General features: G+C 58.2%; 1 protein-coding gene across 2 annotated transcripts; it reads left to right on the top strand.

Moving 5' to 3' along the window:
* Window positions 1-1,844: 1,844 nt before the first annotated feature.
* On the top strand, window positions 1,845-15,777 carry ELAVL3 (ELAV like RNA binding protein 3). 2 transcript variants are annotated; one of them, XM_030300954.1, is made up of 7 exons: window positions 1,845-1,945; window positions 7,894-8,113; window positions 8,437-8,540; window positions 12,048-12,201; window positions 12,345-12,570; window positions 13,245-13,283; window positions 14,908-15,777. In XM_030300954.1, the coding sequence occupies exons 1-7, from the start codon at window positions 1,937-1,939 to the stop codon at window positions 15,236-15,238; spliced, it is 1,083 nt and encodes a 360-aa protein (XP_030156814.1). In that variant the 5' UTR covers window positions 1,845-1,936; the 3' UTR covers window positions 15,239-15,777. The 2 variants fall into 2 exon arrangements, with proteins under 2 accessions (XP_030156814.1, XP_030156798.1); XM_030300938.1 differs by having other exon boundaries at window positions 14,887-15,777.
* Window positions 15,778-17,428: the final 1,651 nt, after the last annotated feature.

Genomic DNA, 17,428 nt, shown 5'->3' with positions numbered 1-17,428 from the left:
CACCCACGCGAGCTCCCCAAGTCCCCCAGGGCCCAGTCCCCTTCGCTGCAGCCAGAGCCAGCAGTTTCCATGGAAACCGCAACCGGGTCTTTGCGCCCAGGAGTAGCTCCGCTCAAGGCACAGGCACAATTTGCAATCCGACAGGAGCCGGGAGGGACACCAGGCGGGGAACCAGCCACCGCTCGGGGTCCCTAGGTTCGACAGCCAGGTCGCCCCGGCAAACTCAAGAGGGGCCACCCGGGGACCTGCAACGCCACCGCCCAGATTGCGCGGGCCGCGATGATTGGCCTGTTCTCTCCATCAGCGTGGCAGTGCTCTCTGCTGCGCGCTCTCTCATTGGTTCAATCTCGAGGGCATCCTCCTGCAATTGGTTCTCTCGAGGGCAGGCCTTGATTGGTCAAATTAGGCTCTCTCGCTGAGTTTGATGGCATTCTCCGACAGTCTGGAACCTAAAAGGGCGTGCAGGGACGAGGTTAGGGTGGAGGCTGCGACTCTCGGATTAGGGGTCTCTTGCTACCCAGCCCACGGCGCTCTCGGAGAGAACGTCGGGCCGCTGTCTGTGGTGCTGAAGTCTCAGTCGAAGGCGACCCTGCCTTAGTGAGGACTCTTCCTCCCGCCTGATAGCCGTCCCAACGTAAATGTGCCCTTGAGGCCGCTCACCAAAAGAGGCTGCACCAACTTCTGTCGCCTGAGAGAGAAGCCAGGTTCCCCCTAGCTGAAAGAAAGCGTGACTCCACAGGCAGACCAATCACGAGCCTGAAAAGCCAGGACACTTACACAACAGCTCTGCCCACCCAAAATTTATGGGGTCTCAGAAGGCCCGGTGGTTTTCCGGAAACACAGGGCACCAATGGGTTTTGCCTGAAATCCTAAGCCCCAAACTTTTTCACCCGCTTTGGAGAAGTACCGAGTGCCCTTGCGCTGTGGAGTGCCAGTCCCCACCTTTCGAACCCACCTTTTGAACCTATCCCATTCAAAAGCCTCAGGGTCACAGTTCCTTCTGTAGGCAGACGAGAGCCCCTGCCACCCCCATCCTTCTCCACTGGTCTTGGGAGGCTACACCCGATGCCTCCAAAATCTGCGGACCTGGGCCTCTGCTCATAGAAATCTTGGTTCCTCGTCCCTTTCCAGTCTTCTTGATGGACAGCAACTCCGGAAGTTCGTACAATCGGTCCACGGATCTCCCTCTTTGCTCCAACAGCTCAGGTCGTTGGACAGAGGAGGGGAGCCTTCCCTGTCTTGCGGGCAGAAAGCCCGCCCAAGAAGGGGCGGAAATGCAGGAAGCAGGGTCCACGGGGGCAGAGGGGCCCGAAAATGGCAACCAGAGCCCCCAGGGAGTGCTTTCTGGGGGTGCGGAGTCTTAGCCAGCTCGCGCTCTCTTCCACCTGCCGCGCCGTCGGGCGCCGCGAGGAGGCGGGGCTCAGCTACCGCAGCCAATAAGCGACGCCGGCTCTGGCAGCTGCTCCTATAAAGGGCTGGGGGCGGCGGCGGCGCGGCCCAGAGCGCGGAGCGCGCAGCGCGGGCTGGAGGGTGGGAGGGAGGGCGGGCGAGGGGAGAGGACTGAGCATCCAGGACCGGACAGGCCGGGCCGGGGGGCGGCGGCGAAAGGCAGAGCGCCGCGATCTCTGTCAGGAAGCGCAACCTCCCCGGGCCCCGCGGGGCCGCGCAGGGGGCGTTCTCAATCCCGCGCCCGCTCCCTCTTTCCATCCCCTGCCGCCCGCAGGCCACCCCGGGGCCCGGCTATCCGCGCGCGCGTCCTCGGGCTCGGGCCCGTCCCCGGCCCTCGAGGGAGCCGCCGCCTTCATCGACACCTCTGCAGCGGCCGCGCCAAAGGCCGCCCGGGCGGGACCCCGGAGTGAGCATCGAGCGCCCCCCAAGGAGTGCACGACCCCCGGAGCCGCCCTCAACACGGACCGCGCCCGCCGGGCACACAAGAATGGTCACTGTAGGTATTCCCTTGTCGCTGAGAGAGAACCTGGGTGGGGAGGGGTTAGGCACAGCCTCCGCGGAGATGGCGGGTGGGGGGGGGGGTAGGACCAGGCCTAGCTAGGCCCCGGTGGGGGGGTAGGACCGAGCCTCGGGGCCTGAGAGTGGGCAGGACCGCACCCAGAGTGCTGGGGGCGCATAGAGTCTGGTCTGAGAGGCCTTAGGAAGCCGAACTCTGATTTGGGGAGGCGTCCTACGGCGTCCTGGGGGCGGGATTGCCCCCCTCCAGCAAGCCTGATGGGGGAGGGGCCGCAGCAGCGGAGGATGCCTTCTCCATCCAGGCCCGGACCCCGCAGGCCGCCCAGGCAAACGCAGGGCTCCTATCACTGGTGCTGGGCCAGGACAAGGCGGCAAGCCGTTCCCGAGAGCCCCGGGGAATCGGGTGGCGTCGGATCGCGCGCCCCGGGCCGCGGCCGCGCCCGGGGAGCCGGGCGTCTCGTCCTCGAGCCCGTCGACCTTGCGGCAAGCGGGGAGGGGAGAGGAGGGGGCGCGCCCGGAGGCCCCGCGGGCCCGCCGCCGCTGCCGCCGCGTCCCTTTGTTTCTCGGAGCTTCTTAGCGGGCCGTAGCCTCGCGCGGGCGCCTCAGGCTTCGGGGAGGGGGAGGGGAGAGGAGGGCCCGCGGGGGGGGCTTCCTGGCTCCTGGGCCCCCGCCCCACGGGGGATGGGGTAAGGAGCTCAAGGATGTCCCCTAGGCCAGATCCAGGCGCCCCACCCTTCCTGGGCTCTGGGCCTCGGGGTGACCTTGAGCGCGCCCGCCTGCACGCCCGCGCCGCTCGCCCCACTCCCGGTGCTTTCAGCAGCCACCGAGCTGGTCAGCTCCCGAGCCCGCGGCCACGCCCGGCCACGCCCTGTATAACCACGCCCCTGCCCCGCCCATCCGGACCCCGCCCCCTGGGGCCCCCGGGGCCCGGCCTCGCCCGAGCCCTCGGATTTCCACTCGGCTACCCGGGCGTATCCCGGGGGCGGGGCTGGCCAGTTCTAGCCCCACCCCGGCTCCACCCCCGCCCCCGCCGCGCGACTCCGCTCCCCGCGCCGCCGCGCGTCCTTTGTCTGGTCCCAGCGCCCAGGCCTCCTTCTTCCGTACTTACTGTCTTTCTGGTCTGTGTGTGTGTGTGTCTGTGCCCTGTGTCTCTGGGCCTCTTCTTGGAGTCGTGGCGAGCACAGTGGGTGGGGGGATGCTCAGCACTCCCTCCATGTCTGGGACGCTGGGACCCGCCCACCTGGCTCAGAGAAAGGAGGCCCTGAGAGGCCCTGCTTCCCTGCTGTGTGACCTTAGGTCGGCTCTCTCCCTTCTCTGGGCCTCAGGCTGCTAACTTAGGTGCGAGACGTGAGTGCAGCCTCCTGAGGACCCTCAGAACCCCCACAACAGTCCAGCATCCATTCCTCTGATCTGTTCCCTCATTTAAAAGAGGGAAACTAATGCACAAAAGGGCGAGGGTGTGGTCAGAGGTCACACAAGGGCCTTGAAGCCCTGGAAGGCCTGGTTACTCCACTGGAGGACACTCGGGCAGAGGTCCACCATGAGAACAGGCTGGGAGGAAGTGAGGGGATAGATTGAGACAGTGAGGGCCCTGCATGGATGGAGAAGGGCCCAGAAGTGGGAGGCCTAGTTAGCACCACGTGGTGGCCTAGCCTTACCATGCATAGCCACTCAATGCCCTATTGTCGCCAGTATCCAGGCATCTATCATTGTGACTGGGGCCAGGGGGCCCAGCTAGGGGCCAAGGGGGTCAGACACAGAAGGGTCTACATAGAGAGTGACTGCAGGTGTATTCGCTGCAAAATCCATATGTCATGTATGTGCAATGGTGCAAAAGAGTTGGAAAAAGAGTGGCTGAGAGAGAAAGGGGGAGAGAGACAGGCTCAGAGGGGAGAGAAGAACAGAGAAACAGGGGCGGGGGTGGGGGGTGGGGAGGGAGAGAGAAACAGAAAGAGGTACGGATCCAGAGGAAGAGCTGGAGAGACTGGGAGGAAAGGTTCTATTGCTCCCACTTGATCTCTGCCTATCCATCTTCGACCTGCCCTCCTCCCCTCTGACTTCACCCCTCCACTCCTGTCCTGGGACAGCCCTCCAAGGTCCCTATGATCCCGGAGTCATCCCAGGCCACGCATTTGTCATGGGCTGGGGCAGAGCGGGTGTGGTCTCCACCAATCCGATCCCTATTATCGGCTCAGCCGGCTGAGCTGCAGAGGAAACGCGACACTGATCCTGCTAAGCTCTGGCACAGCTGGGAGAGAGATGGGGTGGTGGGGAGATTAGTAGGCTGGGTCTCAAGATCCTGGATAGGAACCCCAATTACCTTTTAACCGCATCCAAGCTGAGGACATTTGGGGTGGCCCTGGGGGCTCTGTCTGGAGTAATCAGATCAGTAGTCAAACTCCATCGCTCCCACGGCTCCGTGTCATCCCCAGGCAAATCACAGGTCCCTCTGACCCTCGCTTTCTCCACCTGAGAAACGGAGGTGATCCCCAGCTTTCAGTGTGGTTGTGGGAAGTCAGTGAAACCTTTGCACCTGCTCAGTGCCTGGCCACATAGTAGGGGCTCCAGACCTGGAACTGGTTTTGTACTGTTAATTATTTTGGGGACTCCCAGCGCAGACATCATCAACCAATCACAGAACTCTAGTCTGTTGAGCCAGAAGGGAATACAGAACCCATCTTTGTACGTGGGAAACCTCTGTGCCATATCTTTAGTGGAGGGACAGAGGCCCGGAGAGGCAATGTGAGTGTCAGAAGATGCACAGTGAGGAGGGTGGGGCCAGGAGCTGGCACCTGATGGTACCCAGCAAGCATTTGTTGAATTGAATGAGTAGACTTGGCCTGCAGAGTGGGGTTAAATGCGGGGACACAGCTTCACTTTGCTGTTATTTTCACTATTGTTGGCCTTTTTGTTAGTCAAACGGGCTGATGTCCAAGCTCCGGATTTGAATTCTTGACCCACCATCTGCGAGCTCCCTAACCTTGTATAAATCCCTACCCCTTCGTGGAGACTCTGTTTCCTCTTCTGTCAAATGGAGAAAAGAGTGCCATAATGTTCAATGTTGGGAGAGCCGGCCCTCAATACATGGCCACGCTATCAGGAAAGTATTAATCTTATGAAACTGGACGCAGATCTGTAATGTGCGTTACTGTCTTATTGCCGGCGCCTATGGCAGACATTGCTCATCAACCCAGTGCGTGATCCTGCTCCGTCTGGATGTGGCTTCAGAATAACCCTCCAGCCAGCCCCCAGACAGCCACTCTCAGCCAACTGAAGATGCAGGGGGGTTGACCCTCAGGGCCATCCTTTTAATAAGAATAAATGGAAAGGAAACAGAGGCCCAAAGAAGAGCTACGATCACCCCCCGAGGATACACAGCTAGAAGGTGCCCCCCACCCCCGCCCCCGTGCCTTGGCCACTGTCATTAAAAACAGTTCTGACGTCCGCCAACATATCCAGGTTTGAAATCAAGTGCCCCATGTATATATCACTCAGCGTCTCTGAGCTCTCTCACTTATAAAATGGAGACTGTGTGGCCATCTCTAAAGCTGATTGGGAGAAATAAGGGAAATGTTGCCTGTAAGCACCTCACCCAGTGCCTGGCTCACAGAAGATGTCCGTGGGGCAGGATGAGTATTACCAGCCGTATTTTGAGGCAGGGATGGCAGACACGACGAGTTGCTTCTCGTAATTGCGCTCATGGCAGACCTGGCTAACTGATCCCAGAATGCTTCCCAGCCGCGCGAGTAGCTTCAGATCCTTCGGCGGGGGTCACCGCGCCAATAATTTGGGGTTTGCAGCAAAGTGGAGCAGAGGCCCAGAAGCGTCGTGTAGTCTACCTGAGGACACACGGCTGAGAAACGTTAGAGCAGTTAGAATTACAGACTCTGGATGAGGAAATCTCGCGTGCGAACCCCCGCTTCACTATTTATAAGCTGCGTGATCTTCGGTCATTTTTTTTTTTTTTTGAAGTTTATGTATTTATTTTGAGAGAAGGAGAGAGCACACAAGTGGAGGAGGGACAGAGAGAGGGAGAGAGAAAGAGAATCCCAAGCAGGCTCCATGCTGTCAGCGACGAGCCGTCAGGGCTCAAACTCACCAACTGTGCGATCGTGACCTGAGCTGAAATCAAGAGTCAGATGCTTAACTGACTGCGCCACCCAGGTGCCCCGATCTTTGGTAATTTTTAAAACATCGCTGAACTTCCCTTTCCTCGTCTGTTGTCTTAGCTCAGGCTGCTGTAACGAAATACCGTCCACTGGGCAGCTTAACCAACAGACATTTATTTATCACAAATCTTCTTCTGGATTCTGGGAAGTCCAAGATCAAGGTGCCAGCTGATTCGGTTGCTAGTAAGGACTCGCTCCCTCCTCTGCAGATGGACGTCTTCTTGCTGGGTCCTCACGTTGTGGAGAGAGAGAGAATGTCTCTCCCGTCACTTTTTTGTTAAGGACATGAATCTCATTCATGAGGGTTCTGGCTCACCATCACATTGGGGGTCAAGATTTCAACATATGAAGTCGAGGGAACACAGGCTTTACGTTCATAGCATCTGTTAAGCAGGGTGGTTGTGAATAAGAAAAAAAACAAAAACAAAACGTTGCCCACAGAGAGCTTTGCCCTATACCTGGCACACAGTATGCCCAATATTTGGGAACAAATATGGTATTGTATTTTTGGTTAGGGATGGCTGAGATGATGTGTACCTGCTGACCCTGATTCTGTAGCCACAGACATTGCTAATCGATCACAGTGATCTTTCCTGTGGAAACTGAATCTGGTTTGTAATCTTTCCTAATTTGTCCCATTAGGAACACCCTACCAATAGATTTGATTTTTTTAGGTGAAGGCCATCCATCGGCCAACCATGCCTTGGGAGAAAAACCTAAGGACATGCTGGGTATTTTCCCTTCCCATGCCCATGACAGACAATACCAATCCATCCCAGTACTTTTCAACATACACAAATATTGAATCATGTTGTACACTTGAAACTAATATTCTATGTCAGCTATTTAAAAAATAGGTGTAGGAAAAAAGTTAAATAAAATTCAACACCCATTCTTGAAAAACGAAATCTTGTTAGGATACTAGGAATAAAAGGAAACATTCTTAATGTGATAAAGGCCATCTACACAGAATCCATATCAAAAATCAAATTTAGCTGTGAAACGTCTAAAGCATTTCCTTTAACATCCTGAATAAAGAAGCCACTGTCGCACAGTAGCCCCTACAATAAGACAAGAAAAATAAGGAACAGGTCTAGATTGGAGATAATTAAAACTGCCCTTATTTGCAGGTGTTATTATGTGATACATTTAAATAGCTCAGGGGTGCCTGACCGGCTCGGTCAGGAGAGCATGCGACTCTTGACCTCGGAGTTGTGAGTTCAAGCCCCACACTGGGTGTAGAGGTTACCTAAAAATAAAATCTTAAAAAATCATAAATAACAATAAGTAATAAAATGAAAAAGAGCTCAGTGGGAAAAACGTGGGGGTAAATGCCTAGTGGGAAAATTATGCATGAAGCAAAAGAAATATTAACACATCTGGGATGTGGATGAGAGCAGTCCCTCATCCTTTGATGGAGGAGGGCAGTCCATGGCTAGGGAGGAGCTTATGAGGACTTCAAAGCTAATAAAAATATATTTCTTATTCTGAAGACAAAAGTGTTCATTTTACTCTTCTGGAAACGCACAGACTGATTTTAGGCAAACAGGCAAACGTAGACACCAGACGTGTATGGAATTTTTCACAGTAAAATCACACGTAAGGTGCTATGCCTGATGCTGGAGGAGTGGAAGAGATTAATAGGATAATATGTTGTCCTCTCTCCATGTTTAAGCCCATGTCAGACATGACTGATGCATCACCACTGATCCCTGGTGTGGGGACTGGGCCGTGAGCGGGTGTGGCCTGTTATCTCCAGCAGATACTCGGGGCCATGGAGTCTCAGGTGGCGGGGGGCCCGGCCGGCCCGGCCCTGCCCAACGGGCCACTCCTTGGTACAAATGGAGCCACTGATGACAGCAAGACCAACCTCATTGTCAACTACCTGCCCCAGAACATGACCCAGGACGAGTTCAAGAGTCTCTTCGGCAGCATTGGTGACATCGAATCCTGCAAGTTGGTTCGGGATAAGATCACAGGTGTGGCTGCTGGCACAGAGGGGAGGGAGGAGACAGAGATAGTAGTCTGGGGAGCACGGGTGTGATGGGGGCAGGTAGCACCCTGGGGGGTCGGAGGTGCGATGGGGAGACAGGTATGACCCCCGGTAGGGTATCCCGGGGGTGATGGGGGCAGGCAGGACTCTAGGGGATCTGAGGTGTCCTGGGGACAGGGTGGTACTGTGGGAGAATACTAAGGGGGGGGATTTCGGTCAACCTTGAGTGACGGCGGTCAGCCTCTCAGGACTGGGTCTGGGAGGACCCTGGTAGGTGTGGGGAGGTCGTCACCCTGGTCCCGCCCACAGGGCAGAGCCTCGGTTATGGGTTTGTGAACTACTCTGATCCCAACGATGCAGACAAAGCCATCAACACCCTCAACGGCCTCAAACTGCAGACGAAGACCATCAAGGTTAGTGCCCTCATTTTCCTCTGTGGCCCATCCCCCCTTACTGCCCACCTGCAACTGTCCCCAATCCCCCACATTACTTCCCCTTGGACTACCCTCTTCACTGCCACTCAACCCGCATGTCGCCTACCTTCCTCACTGCCACCCCTCCTACCCCGTGGCTCATCCTCTGAGGGATTCAGACTCTCCCCTAAGAATTCCTGGCTGGGCACCCAGGGCCCGATGGCTCTGCCTCTCTGAACCTCAGTTTCCTCATTAGTCAGTGAGAATAGCGGCTCTACATTCTCTGCTGGCTCGGGGAGGTAGCCATCCCATTGGCAGTAGGAGAGTGACCAGGGTCTGGTGGGCAGCCCCCCCTTGCCTTTGTCATGGAAATGGAGAGGGGTGGGGGTCCATCTGCCATCTGGAGCCTAATTAGGGTCTGGGAGGGCGGGATTAGGGGTGAGCCCCTCCCCCATCTTTGTGCAATGCCCCTCCCCCCACAACCTCCCCTCTCAGCAGCTGCAGCTGGGACTCTGCTAGCCCAGGTTCCCTGGGGGGGGATCGCCATGGAAACCCCCCTCTCTCGGTTCGCCTGGGGGTGTCTGGACTCCGCCCCACAAATCTGCTCTGGAACCTTGGGAGAGGCTGAGGGGGGGGCGCCCATCTGGCCCCCCGTTCTCTCTGAGAACAGAGGTGCAGGAATCTCTTCCTCTTCCCGTTGTGGGGGAGGATGAGGTCGTGACCTAATGGGTCCCTCCATGGCCAACTAGACCCAGAAGCCCTGGGGCATGAGGGGGACGGTAGTGACAAATCCAGAGGGCCACTGTATGGCTGTGATGCAGTGCGCATGTGCGTGTGTGTGTGTGTGTGTGTGTGTGTGTGTGTGTGAGATAGACCTGGGCTGGGAGCCATTGTGTTTGTGGGACACACGAGTCTGGCTACTAGACTCTGGGCGTGTCACGATGGGTCTGTGGGATGTGGTGTTTATTTCACAGGTGCTTTGTGACACTGCAACTCTGGCTGTGACCTGGTGGGGCTGCGTGGGGGTGTCGGCTGTGCCCTACTCGGGGTGCAACGTGTGTGATGTGGGCTTGTGTGGTGGGGTGACAGGTGTGTGGTTCTGTGCCTCTTACTGTAATTATCCAAGACCCCCGGAGCCGCTGTGGATGTCACAGTGGCCCCGAGTCACCCTTTGGCTGGTGTAGCCACTAGGGCTGTGCAGAGGGTGACAAAGTGTGGCCTCGCGTCTCTGTGTGTGTCTGCCTGGGTGGCACTATGTAAGGTTGGTCCCAGTTGGCTGCTTAGGCAGATTTTGCCCAAGACCTGTCCTGGTGAGGGGGGCCGGAGGAGCCCATACCTAGGTGAGGGGCCTGGGTCAGCCCACATCATGGAAGGTTGGCAAAGACCCCTGAAGACCAACTCAGTGCCTCAAATGACCCCTGACCCCAAACACCCACCCAGGAGCTCAGGCCTCTCTTCCCCTCACCCCTCCCTCTGATTCATCAAGTCCTCACCCCTCAAAACTCACCGCCCCACGGGCAAGAGCGGAAGCCATGAAAAACGTGGCCGTGATTTTTAATTAATATTATCGAAAAAAAACAGCAGCTGATGTGTTTGTGGGTTTTTTTCTCCCCGGAGGACCCCGGGTGCTCACAGTTGCATTCGTTAGAATCCCTCTACCTCCAGCCCATGAGTGCCTTCACCCTGACCCACCCCCGGCCCAATTTACTCATGTTGTTAGCTTTTTCAATTAGTTACTTCTAATGCAGGGCTATGCCCTCTCCACTCACCACCACAAACAAAAGCCGGACCCTTGACCGTGACCTTATCTACCCAGAGGTTAATTTAGAAGATACAGGAAATAGACATTGGCAGAAATAAGTGGAAGGGGCACCTCCTGTCCCCTGCTGCCCCCCGCCAGCTCTAGGCCCACCTGTCAGCATCTGGGGGCGGGCCCTGCAGACTGTGTTTCCAGGACACTGATAAGCACAACAATGAGATGGGGTCACACATCTCGCCACTCTGTAAATGGACTTTTCTTTCCCCCAGTTTACAATACTCACCACTGTTTCTGGGAAATAAATATACACGTCCACCATTTTTTAACCAGCTGCAGGGAGTTTCATTGTTGGTCTGGACCATAATTAATGACACAAGTCGAATGCCCGTACCAAAACGCGTCTAATTTCCCACTGAGAGAAGTGCTTTGCGGGGGGGGGGGGGGGGGGGGGGGGTTGAGGCGGAGGACCAAATTCAGATGGGAAGAGGACAGGGGTTACTTTTTGACTGAGGCTGGAAGAAGCAAGGAGAGGAAGGGCGTTCCAGCCTGAGGGGAACAGCCAGAGCAAAGGCCCTGAGGCCGAAATGTGCCTGGTGTGTTTGAGGAACACGGGAGGAGACTGGTGTGGCTGAAACAGAGCACTCAAGGGAGAAATTGGCAGAGATGAGAGTGAGGGTATGGGGTGGGGGGGGGGTTGTGCAGGGCCTTGTGGGCTGGGAGAAGGACTTGAACTGTGGGGCAGGTGGGAGCCACAGAAGGTTCTGAGCAAAGGGAGGATGTGCCCTGCCTCAGGTGCTCACAGGCGCCCCCTGGCAGCTGTGGAGGGAACAGACTGGGGAGGTTAGGGAGGTCTGTGGGAGCTATGGTGGGAGCTGAGTAATGAGGCAGGATCCGTGGTGGATTGGATGTGGGTGTGAAAAAGACCAGCATCAAGGACAATGGGGGCCTGAGCACCCAGGAGGACAAAGCTGCCATTACTGAGCTGGGGCAAGTTGGGGACTGGATGCCGCCTCGCTGCTTGTGATCCCCTGTGGGGCGTCACGTGCGGTGCCTGGAGGCAGGTGTCACACAGGTGTGCAGTTTGGGGGTCAGGCCCACACTGGGGACGGACATTTGGGGGTCGTCAGCATTGAACTGGTGGCTAAAGACCTGAGCCACCTGGAGGGTCCCAACGTGGACGGGAAAAGGGCCAGCGTCCCAGGCTCACTTTCCAAAGGAGTAGGAAGCATTGTGTTGATGGAATGTACCTCGTGAGAGCAGGAGCTGGGGACATCTGACCTCCAGGGCCCAGCGACGACATGTTCCTCCCACCACTTTAATTTTTTTTTTTTTTTTTTTTTTAACGTCTACTTATTTATTTTGAGAGACAGAGCACAAGCAGGGGAGGGGCAGAGAGAGAGGGAGACACAGAATCCCAAGCAGGCTCAGAGCTGTCCGCGCAGAGCCCGGCTCGGGACTCAATCTCACAAACTGCGAGGCCGGGAGCGAGCCGAACCGACCGAGCCACCCAGGCGCCGCCCCCCACCACTTTATGCTGGCCGGCCCACATCATCATCGGCCGCAGCCATGTCCCCTCCCTCAAGCCTTGGCCAGCCCCGCCCATGGAGACTACCCAAGAGATACTTGTTGAGCGAACAGACGAGGCACTTCTGCCTCCCGCTGGTGGTCTGGACGTGGCCTCACCCTCCCCATCCGTGAAACGGGTCTTCCCCTCACCTCTGTCCACCTGCCCCCCGCCCCCACTCCAGGTGTCTTATGCCAGACCCAGCTCTGCATCCATCCGAGATGCTAACCTGTACGTCAGTGGACTCCCCAAGACCATGAGCCAGAAAGAAATGGAGCAGCTCTTCTCCCAGTATGGCCGTATCATCACTTCTCGAATCCTGGTGGACCAGGTCACAGGTCAGGCTGCTGGGGATGACGCACGGGGCAAAGGCACGGAGGTGGGGCCAAAATGGAGAAACCGGGAATGGCGGGGGAGGAGTGGGGCAGAGGGCCACACAGGAGGGGGCAGGGGTGCTCACGACGCCCTCGCTCCCTGGCAGGTGTCTCTCGGGGTGTGGGGTTCATCCGCTTCGACAAGAGGATTGAGGCCGAGGAGGCCATCAAAGGACTGAACGGGCAGAAGCCGCTGGGCGCGGCGGAGCCCATCACGGTCAAGTTCGCCAACAACCCGAGTCAGAAGACTGGACAGGCCCTGCTCACTCACCTCTACCAGTCGTCAGCCCGGCGCTACGCAGGCCCCCTGCACCATCAGACGCAGCGCTTCCGGTAAGCCCCCTGGCGCCCCACACAGACCCCTGGACCCCATCCCTGCAGGGCAGAGGGACGCCGGGAGGGTGCCCGCAGGCGGGGGCCACTGAGGGCGGCAGAGGGGAAATGTGTGTCAGTCAGGTGCTGAGGCCAGGCCTTCGTACGCAGCAGGCAGTCAATGTATGCAGGGCACTTTGAGTGACATTATCGGTGTTAGGAGTGTTAGAGTCTCCTGATGGGACCGCCCCTCCCTCGGGCACGGGGCTCCAGCTCTCTGCGCCCCCAGGCATCTATACCTCAAGAGAACGGAGATTGTCTGTATTTTACGAACAGAAAGGCTTTGTCACTTGCCCAACCCACCTGCCACTGCCGAGAAGAGACTCGAACCTTCCCTTCTGGGGTCCTGAGCCCCGCAGGGTGGGGGCAGGCGAGTGGGGCTGGGCGGGCCGGGCCGGGGAGGACGGGACACGGGTGCAGGCCAGGCAGCGGCAGGGCAGGCGAGAGGCAGTGCCCGAGTGACCACGGTTCCGTGCCAGGCGGTGTCCAGCCGGGCGGGGAGCCGGCGGGTGGGGGCAGGGCTGGGCTGCCGGCTGGCTGGGTGGGGGCGGGGAGGGCAGGCAGGCAGGCAGGCCGACATCACAGCTGGGGGTGTGCCCGGAGGCCACCGGTGACCACCCCTTTTGCTTCCACAGGCTGGATAATTTGCTCAACATGGCCTACGGAGTCAAGAGGTAACAGTGCTCCCCGCTGCCCCCAGCTCCCCGCCGTCCCTCCCTGGACTCTTGCCCCGATGGGCCCCCTCCCCCGCCTCACCACCGGGACTGCCAGCTTAGCTGGGTCTGCCCTGTCTGGGAATAGCGTGTCCATTAAGAGAATCAGGGGCTCTGGAACCTAGTGAATGCCTAGAAAGAGCTGCTACTACTCTTTGGGTCCTGGAGGGCCTGTCCGTGGCCCCCTCCGGCCCAGGGAAAGGCCGGCCATGTTGCCTGGTCACAGCCATGCCCCCCCCCCTCCTCCGGTTCCCACGTTAAGTCTGAGTTCCACCTGCCTCTCTTGATGGCTGGGGTCACAGGATACCACCCTCTTTTCCCGCATAGTCTGGGGACGGGCCCTGAGGCCCGCACGACCTTGTCCACATCCCCAGCCCTGTGAAGGTCCCCGTGTTTATTGCATCGCGAGCTGTTGAGCACACACTGAGTGCCGGGCGCTGGGCTCGGGGCTGGGGACCCAACGTGGCCCGGCCAGATGTGATCCCTCGTGGAGATGAAATGCTGTTGAGCACAGGGCTTGGCACGTAGTGAGCGCTCAATAAAAGTAGCCGCTCGGACGATTACTGTTCCTGTTGTCAATTACCTCAGTCTAGCAGGGAGGGAGCAGCGAGCAGGGCTGGGAAGGGGGCAGGAGAAGAGGTGAGGGGGACCCAGCAGAGACCCCCGCCCACCCCGACACGCCCAAGGTGCCAGGGCCTGTGCAGAATCGGGAAGGAGGGAGCAAGCAGTGAGGCCCCAGTGGTCACACTGAATGGGGCAGACCCTGGGGCTCCCCCTGAATTGAGTGAGGCCTGGGGGGCAGGGAGGCAGCGAGGCACGTGGGTGGAGCCGATCCTGCCCGTCAGTCGGTCAGTCAACAAACCCTCCCAGGGGCCCTGCTGTTCCAGGAGCCGTTCTGGGCTGGGGCACCGCAGGGAAGGTGGAGTGGATCCTAAATATACAATCTGAACAGGAGAAGGCTGGCAAGGGGCAGAGGAAGGCGGCGGGCAGCGAGGCCGCTGCCCTGGGACCTGATAACGCAGGGCAGCACTTCACCGGTTGCAGTCATGGCCTGGCCTTGAGCGGTGCCCTTCTGGCCACGTAGGGGTAGCAGGGTGACCAGGGGCAAAGGGGGCACAGCGTTGCAGAGGGCAGGGTGGGGTTGGTGGGGGGAGGGCAAAAGGGGGGTGGGAAAATCTGCCAAGGGAGGAGTAGTGGTCAGGAGTGGGGGTCAGGGGTCAGGGTCAACAGGGCCAAGGACCCAGTAGGGTCAAAGGTTGTGGGGTCAGGGTGCAGACTGGGACTCTAGGCAGGAGTGTGAGTGAGGGCCTAATGTGCAGGGAAGGTCACAAGTTACAGGTCAGGATGGAGACTGGGGGCCAGTGTCTCAGAGCAGGCCGCAGTTTAAGGTGTCTCGGGTGGGGTCAGAGGTGGAGGTCGCGAGGCCGTGGCTGGCTCAGGACGATGCAGGGATCACACGGTCCCAAGATCGTGGCACGCCCAGCAGTCATGACCACATCAGGGGTCACAGGGACTCAGGGGTGTGCCGGGGGTCAGGGCAGAGCCCGCGTGACCCCCAAAGTAGTCCCCTGTCGCTCATCGCCAGGTTCTCGCCCATCGCCATCGACGGCATGAGTGGCCTCGCGGGTGTGGGCCTTTCGGGGGGCGCGGCGGGCGCTGGCTGGTGTATCTTCGTGTACAACCTGTCACCGGAGGCAGACGAGAGTGTGCTGTGGCAGCTGTTTGGGCCCTTCGGGGCCGTCACCAACGTCAAGGTCATCCGCGACTTCACCACCAACAAGTGCAAGGGCTTCGGCTTCGTCACTATGACCAACTACGACGAAGCGGCCATGGCCATCGCCAGCCTCAATGGCTACCGCCTGGGCGAGCGCGTGCTGCAGGTGTCCTTCAAGACCAGCAAACAGCACAAGGCCTGAGCCACCGCCGCCCGCCCTCCCCACCCTCCCCGGGCAGCAGAGAGAGAGAGAAAGAGAGAGAGAGGGGCCCCGAGAGAGACAGCGCAGGCAGACCACCGACGGCACACGGGCCCCGCATCCCTGCGGAAGCCACAGGGTGAGCACTCGGGGTGGGAGAGTCTGCAGGGGATGGGGGGGTGCCTGGGGGTCCCCTCCCCGTCCTCCTGCCCCCACCCCAGGCTGGGCTGTTCACTCTCTCGTCTTGGTTTTGTTCATGGCGATGGTTTTTGTTTCTTTTTTCGGCTAAAAAGAAAGCAGAGATGTGCCCCCACCCCGCCTTCAACCACCCTCCATGGGATGGCTTTGCAGGGGCGCTGGGGGTGCCCCCCAGACCCCCTTGCCCAGGCCTCCCCAACACCTAGATGAGCCTGAGGGGAGGGGGGGAACAGGTTTAAAAATCCCCAAAAAAGCGAAACGGAGGAGGGGTGTGGGCATCCCTGGCCCAGAGCCCCCTGGTTGGAGTATGAGGAGTAGGGGGAGGGGCTGGAAACAGAAACAAAATGAAAAAAAAAGGGGGGGGGTGGGAGGGGAAGAAAAACTCTATTTTTGTAAAAAGGGAAAAAAGACCTCGTGGAGAATTTTTACTGGGGATTCTTGAACTTGAAAAAAAAAAAAAACACAAAAAAAGACAAAAAAAAAAAAAGAAAATATTTTGGCAGGTTATGTTTACCAACTGGGGCAGGGGCAGGGAGCAGGGCTTGGGGCCCGGGGGTCCACGGGGCCGCACAGAGAAACACAGCCACGCAAAGACATGCGGGGGCACGCGCACACACACATCCTGCAGGGACACACGGAAGCACTGACAGACCCAGAGACGCGCCCCGGACACCTTCCAGGAGCTCGCTGGCCAGATTCAGACACGCAGACATATGGATAATCACAGGAGACCGAAGTATGTACGGGGCTATGTAGACGAGGCCGCGGGCAAATGTAGCCACAGGTGGGTGCGGGGTACACACATTTCCACGTGGACACGGGAAAGCAGAGACAGATACATTCGGACACACCAGTCGAGACACGCCATCACGGAGAAACAGACACAACACCCAGGAGACACAGACATGCACAAAGCCTCCCTCAGGCCCAGGCGAGAGGTCGTAGCCCAGATCCTGGCCCAGTCCGCTTCCTCCAGCTAGGCCGCCGGGCCTCCTCCGGACACGTGGCCCCACTCGCCCCAGGTTCTCTGCAGAGCTCTCTCCTGGCTCATCGGTGGTCCCTGCGGCCCACGAACACAGGCGTGCACACACAGCATCCATGCATCCAAACACACGATACCTCGTTTCACTTTTGGCGTCATGGCGGGCTGGAGGCAGCCCCCCCCCCCAACACTTGAGGCCAAAGGACCCCCTGTCCCCGGGGCTGAACCTCCCTGGGCCGAGACCCTGGCCCAGAGGCAGAGGGGGGAGGCTGGGCCCTGAGCCTTCCCCCTCCCCCAGGGGCCTCCCCAGCAGGAAGTACCCGCTGTTCCCTCCAGTCCCCCTCCCCCCAGCCCCCGAATTCCCTTCCCACCCACTTGTCACCCCCTTTCAGTTTGTTGGGTTTTTCCGTCTTTCCAAATTCCCGAGGGCGGTGGACGCAGCCCCCATCCCAAGCCCCGGTCCCCCACCGGCTTCTGTCTGGATTTTCCATTCTCCTAGTTTTCATTCTTTGTAAGACAAAAAAAAAAAAAAAAAATTCCAACAGAAGCCAGAGGCCGGAGCCCCTGGGAGCCCTCGCAGCCCCCCCACCCCCCCCCCCCGCAGTGGGCCCAGTCAGAACTGAGAATTGCAAACCCCGAATTCAGCTTCAGTTGCCCCTTCCTCCGGTGTCCCTGCGTTTGGTGTCCGGCCATGGCCCCATCTGACTGCCCAGCTCTCTCTCCCCCACCCCTCCCGGTGTTTGTTATTAAACGTCTGTGGAGCTTCTGCTGCAAGGAACAAAAAGAAAAAAAAAAAAATCAAAAAGCGACAAAAAAACACAAACAGAAGAGAAAAAAAAGCGACAAAAAAGGAAGAGAAAATAAACACACAGAAGAGATTAAAAAAGAAAAAAAAAAAAAGAAAAAAAAAGACATAAACTGGCACCAGTTAACTTTCTTGTACTTTTTTGCCGAATTTAGCTTCTTGTAGTTTTAACTTATTGCTATGTTAACTATTTATTCTCCTTGTTGCC

This window comes from Lynx canadensis, chromosome A2 (assembly GCF_007474595.2).
Source record: "Lynx canadensis isolate LIC74 chromosome A2, mLynCan4.pri.v2, whole genome shotgun sequence".
Lineage (NCBI taxonomy): Eukaryota > Metazoa > Chordata > Mammalia > Carnivora > Felidae > Lynx > Lynx canadensis.
Note: the sequence above shows the minus strand (reverse complement) of the source record. Positions and strands in the feature narration are given on the sequence as shown.

Excerpts from the sequence above, each read along its gene's own strand:
- ELAVL3 (XM_030300938.1), top strand. Across the intron at positions 8,541-12,047 it reads TGCAGACGAAGACCATCAAG|GTGTCTTATGCCAGACCCAG; the intron begins GTTAGTGCCCTC and ends CCCCCACTCCAG. Across the intron at positions 13,284-14,886 it reads ATGGCCTACGGAGTCAAGAG|TCCCCTGTCGCTCATCGCCA; the intron begins GTAACAGTGCTC and ends CCCCCAAAGTAG.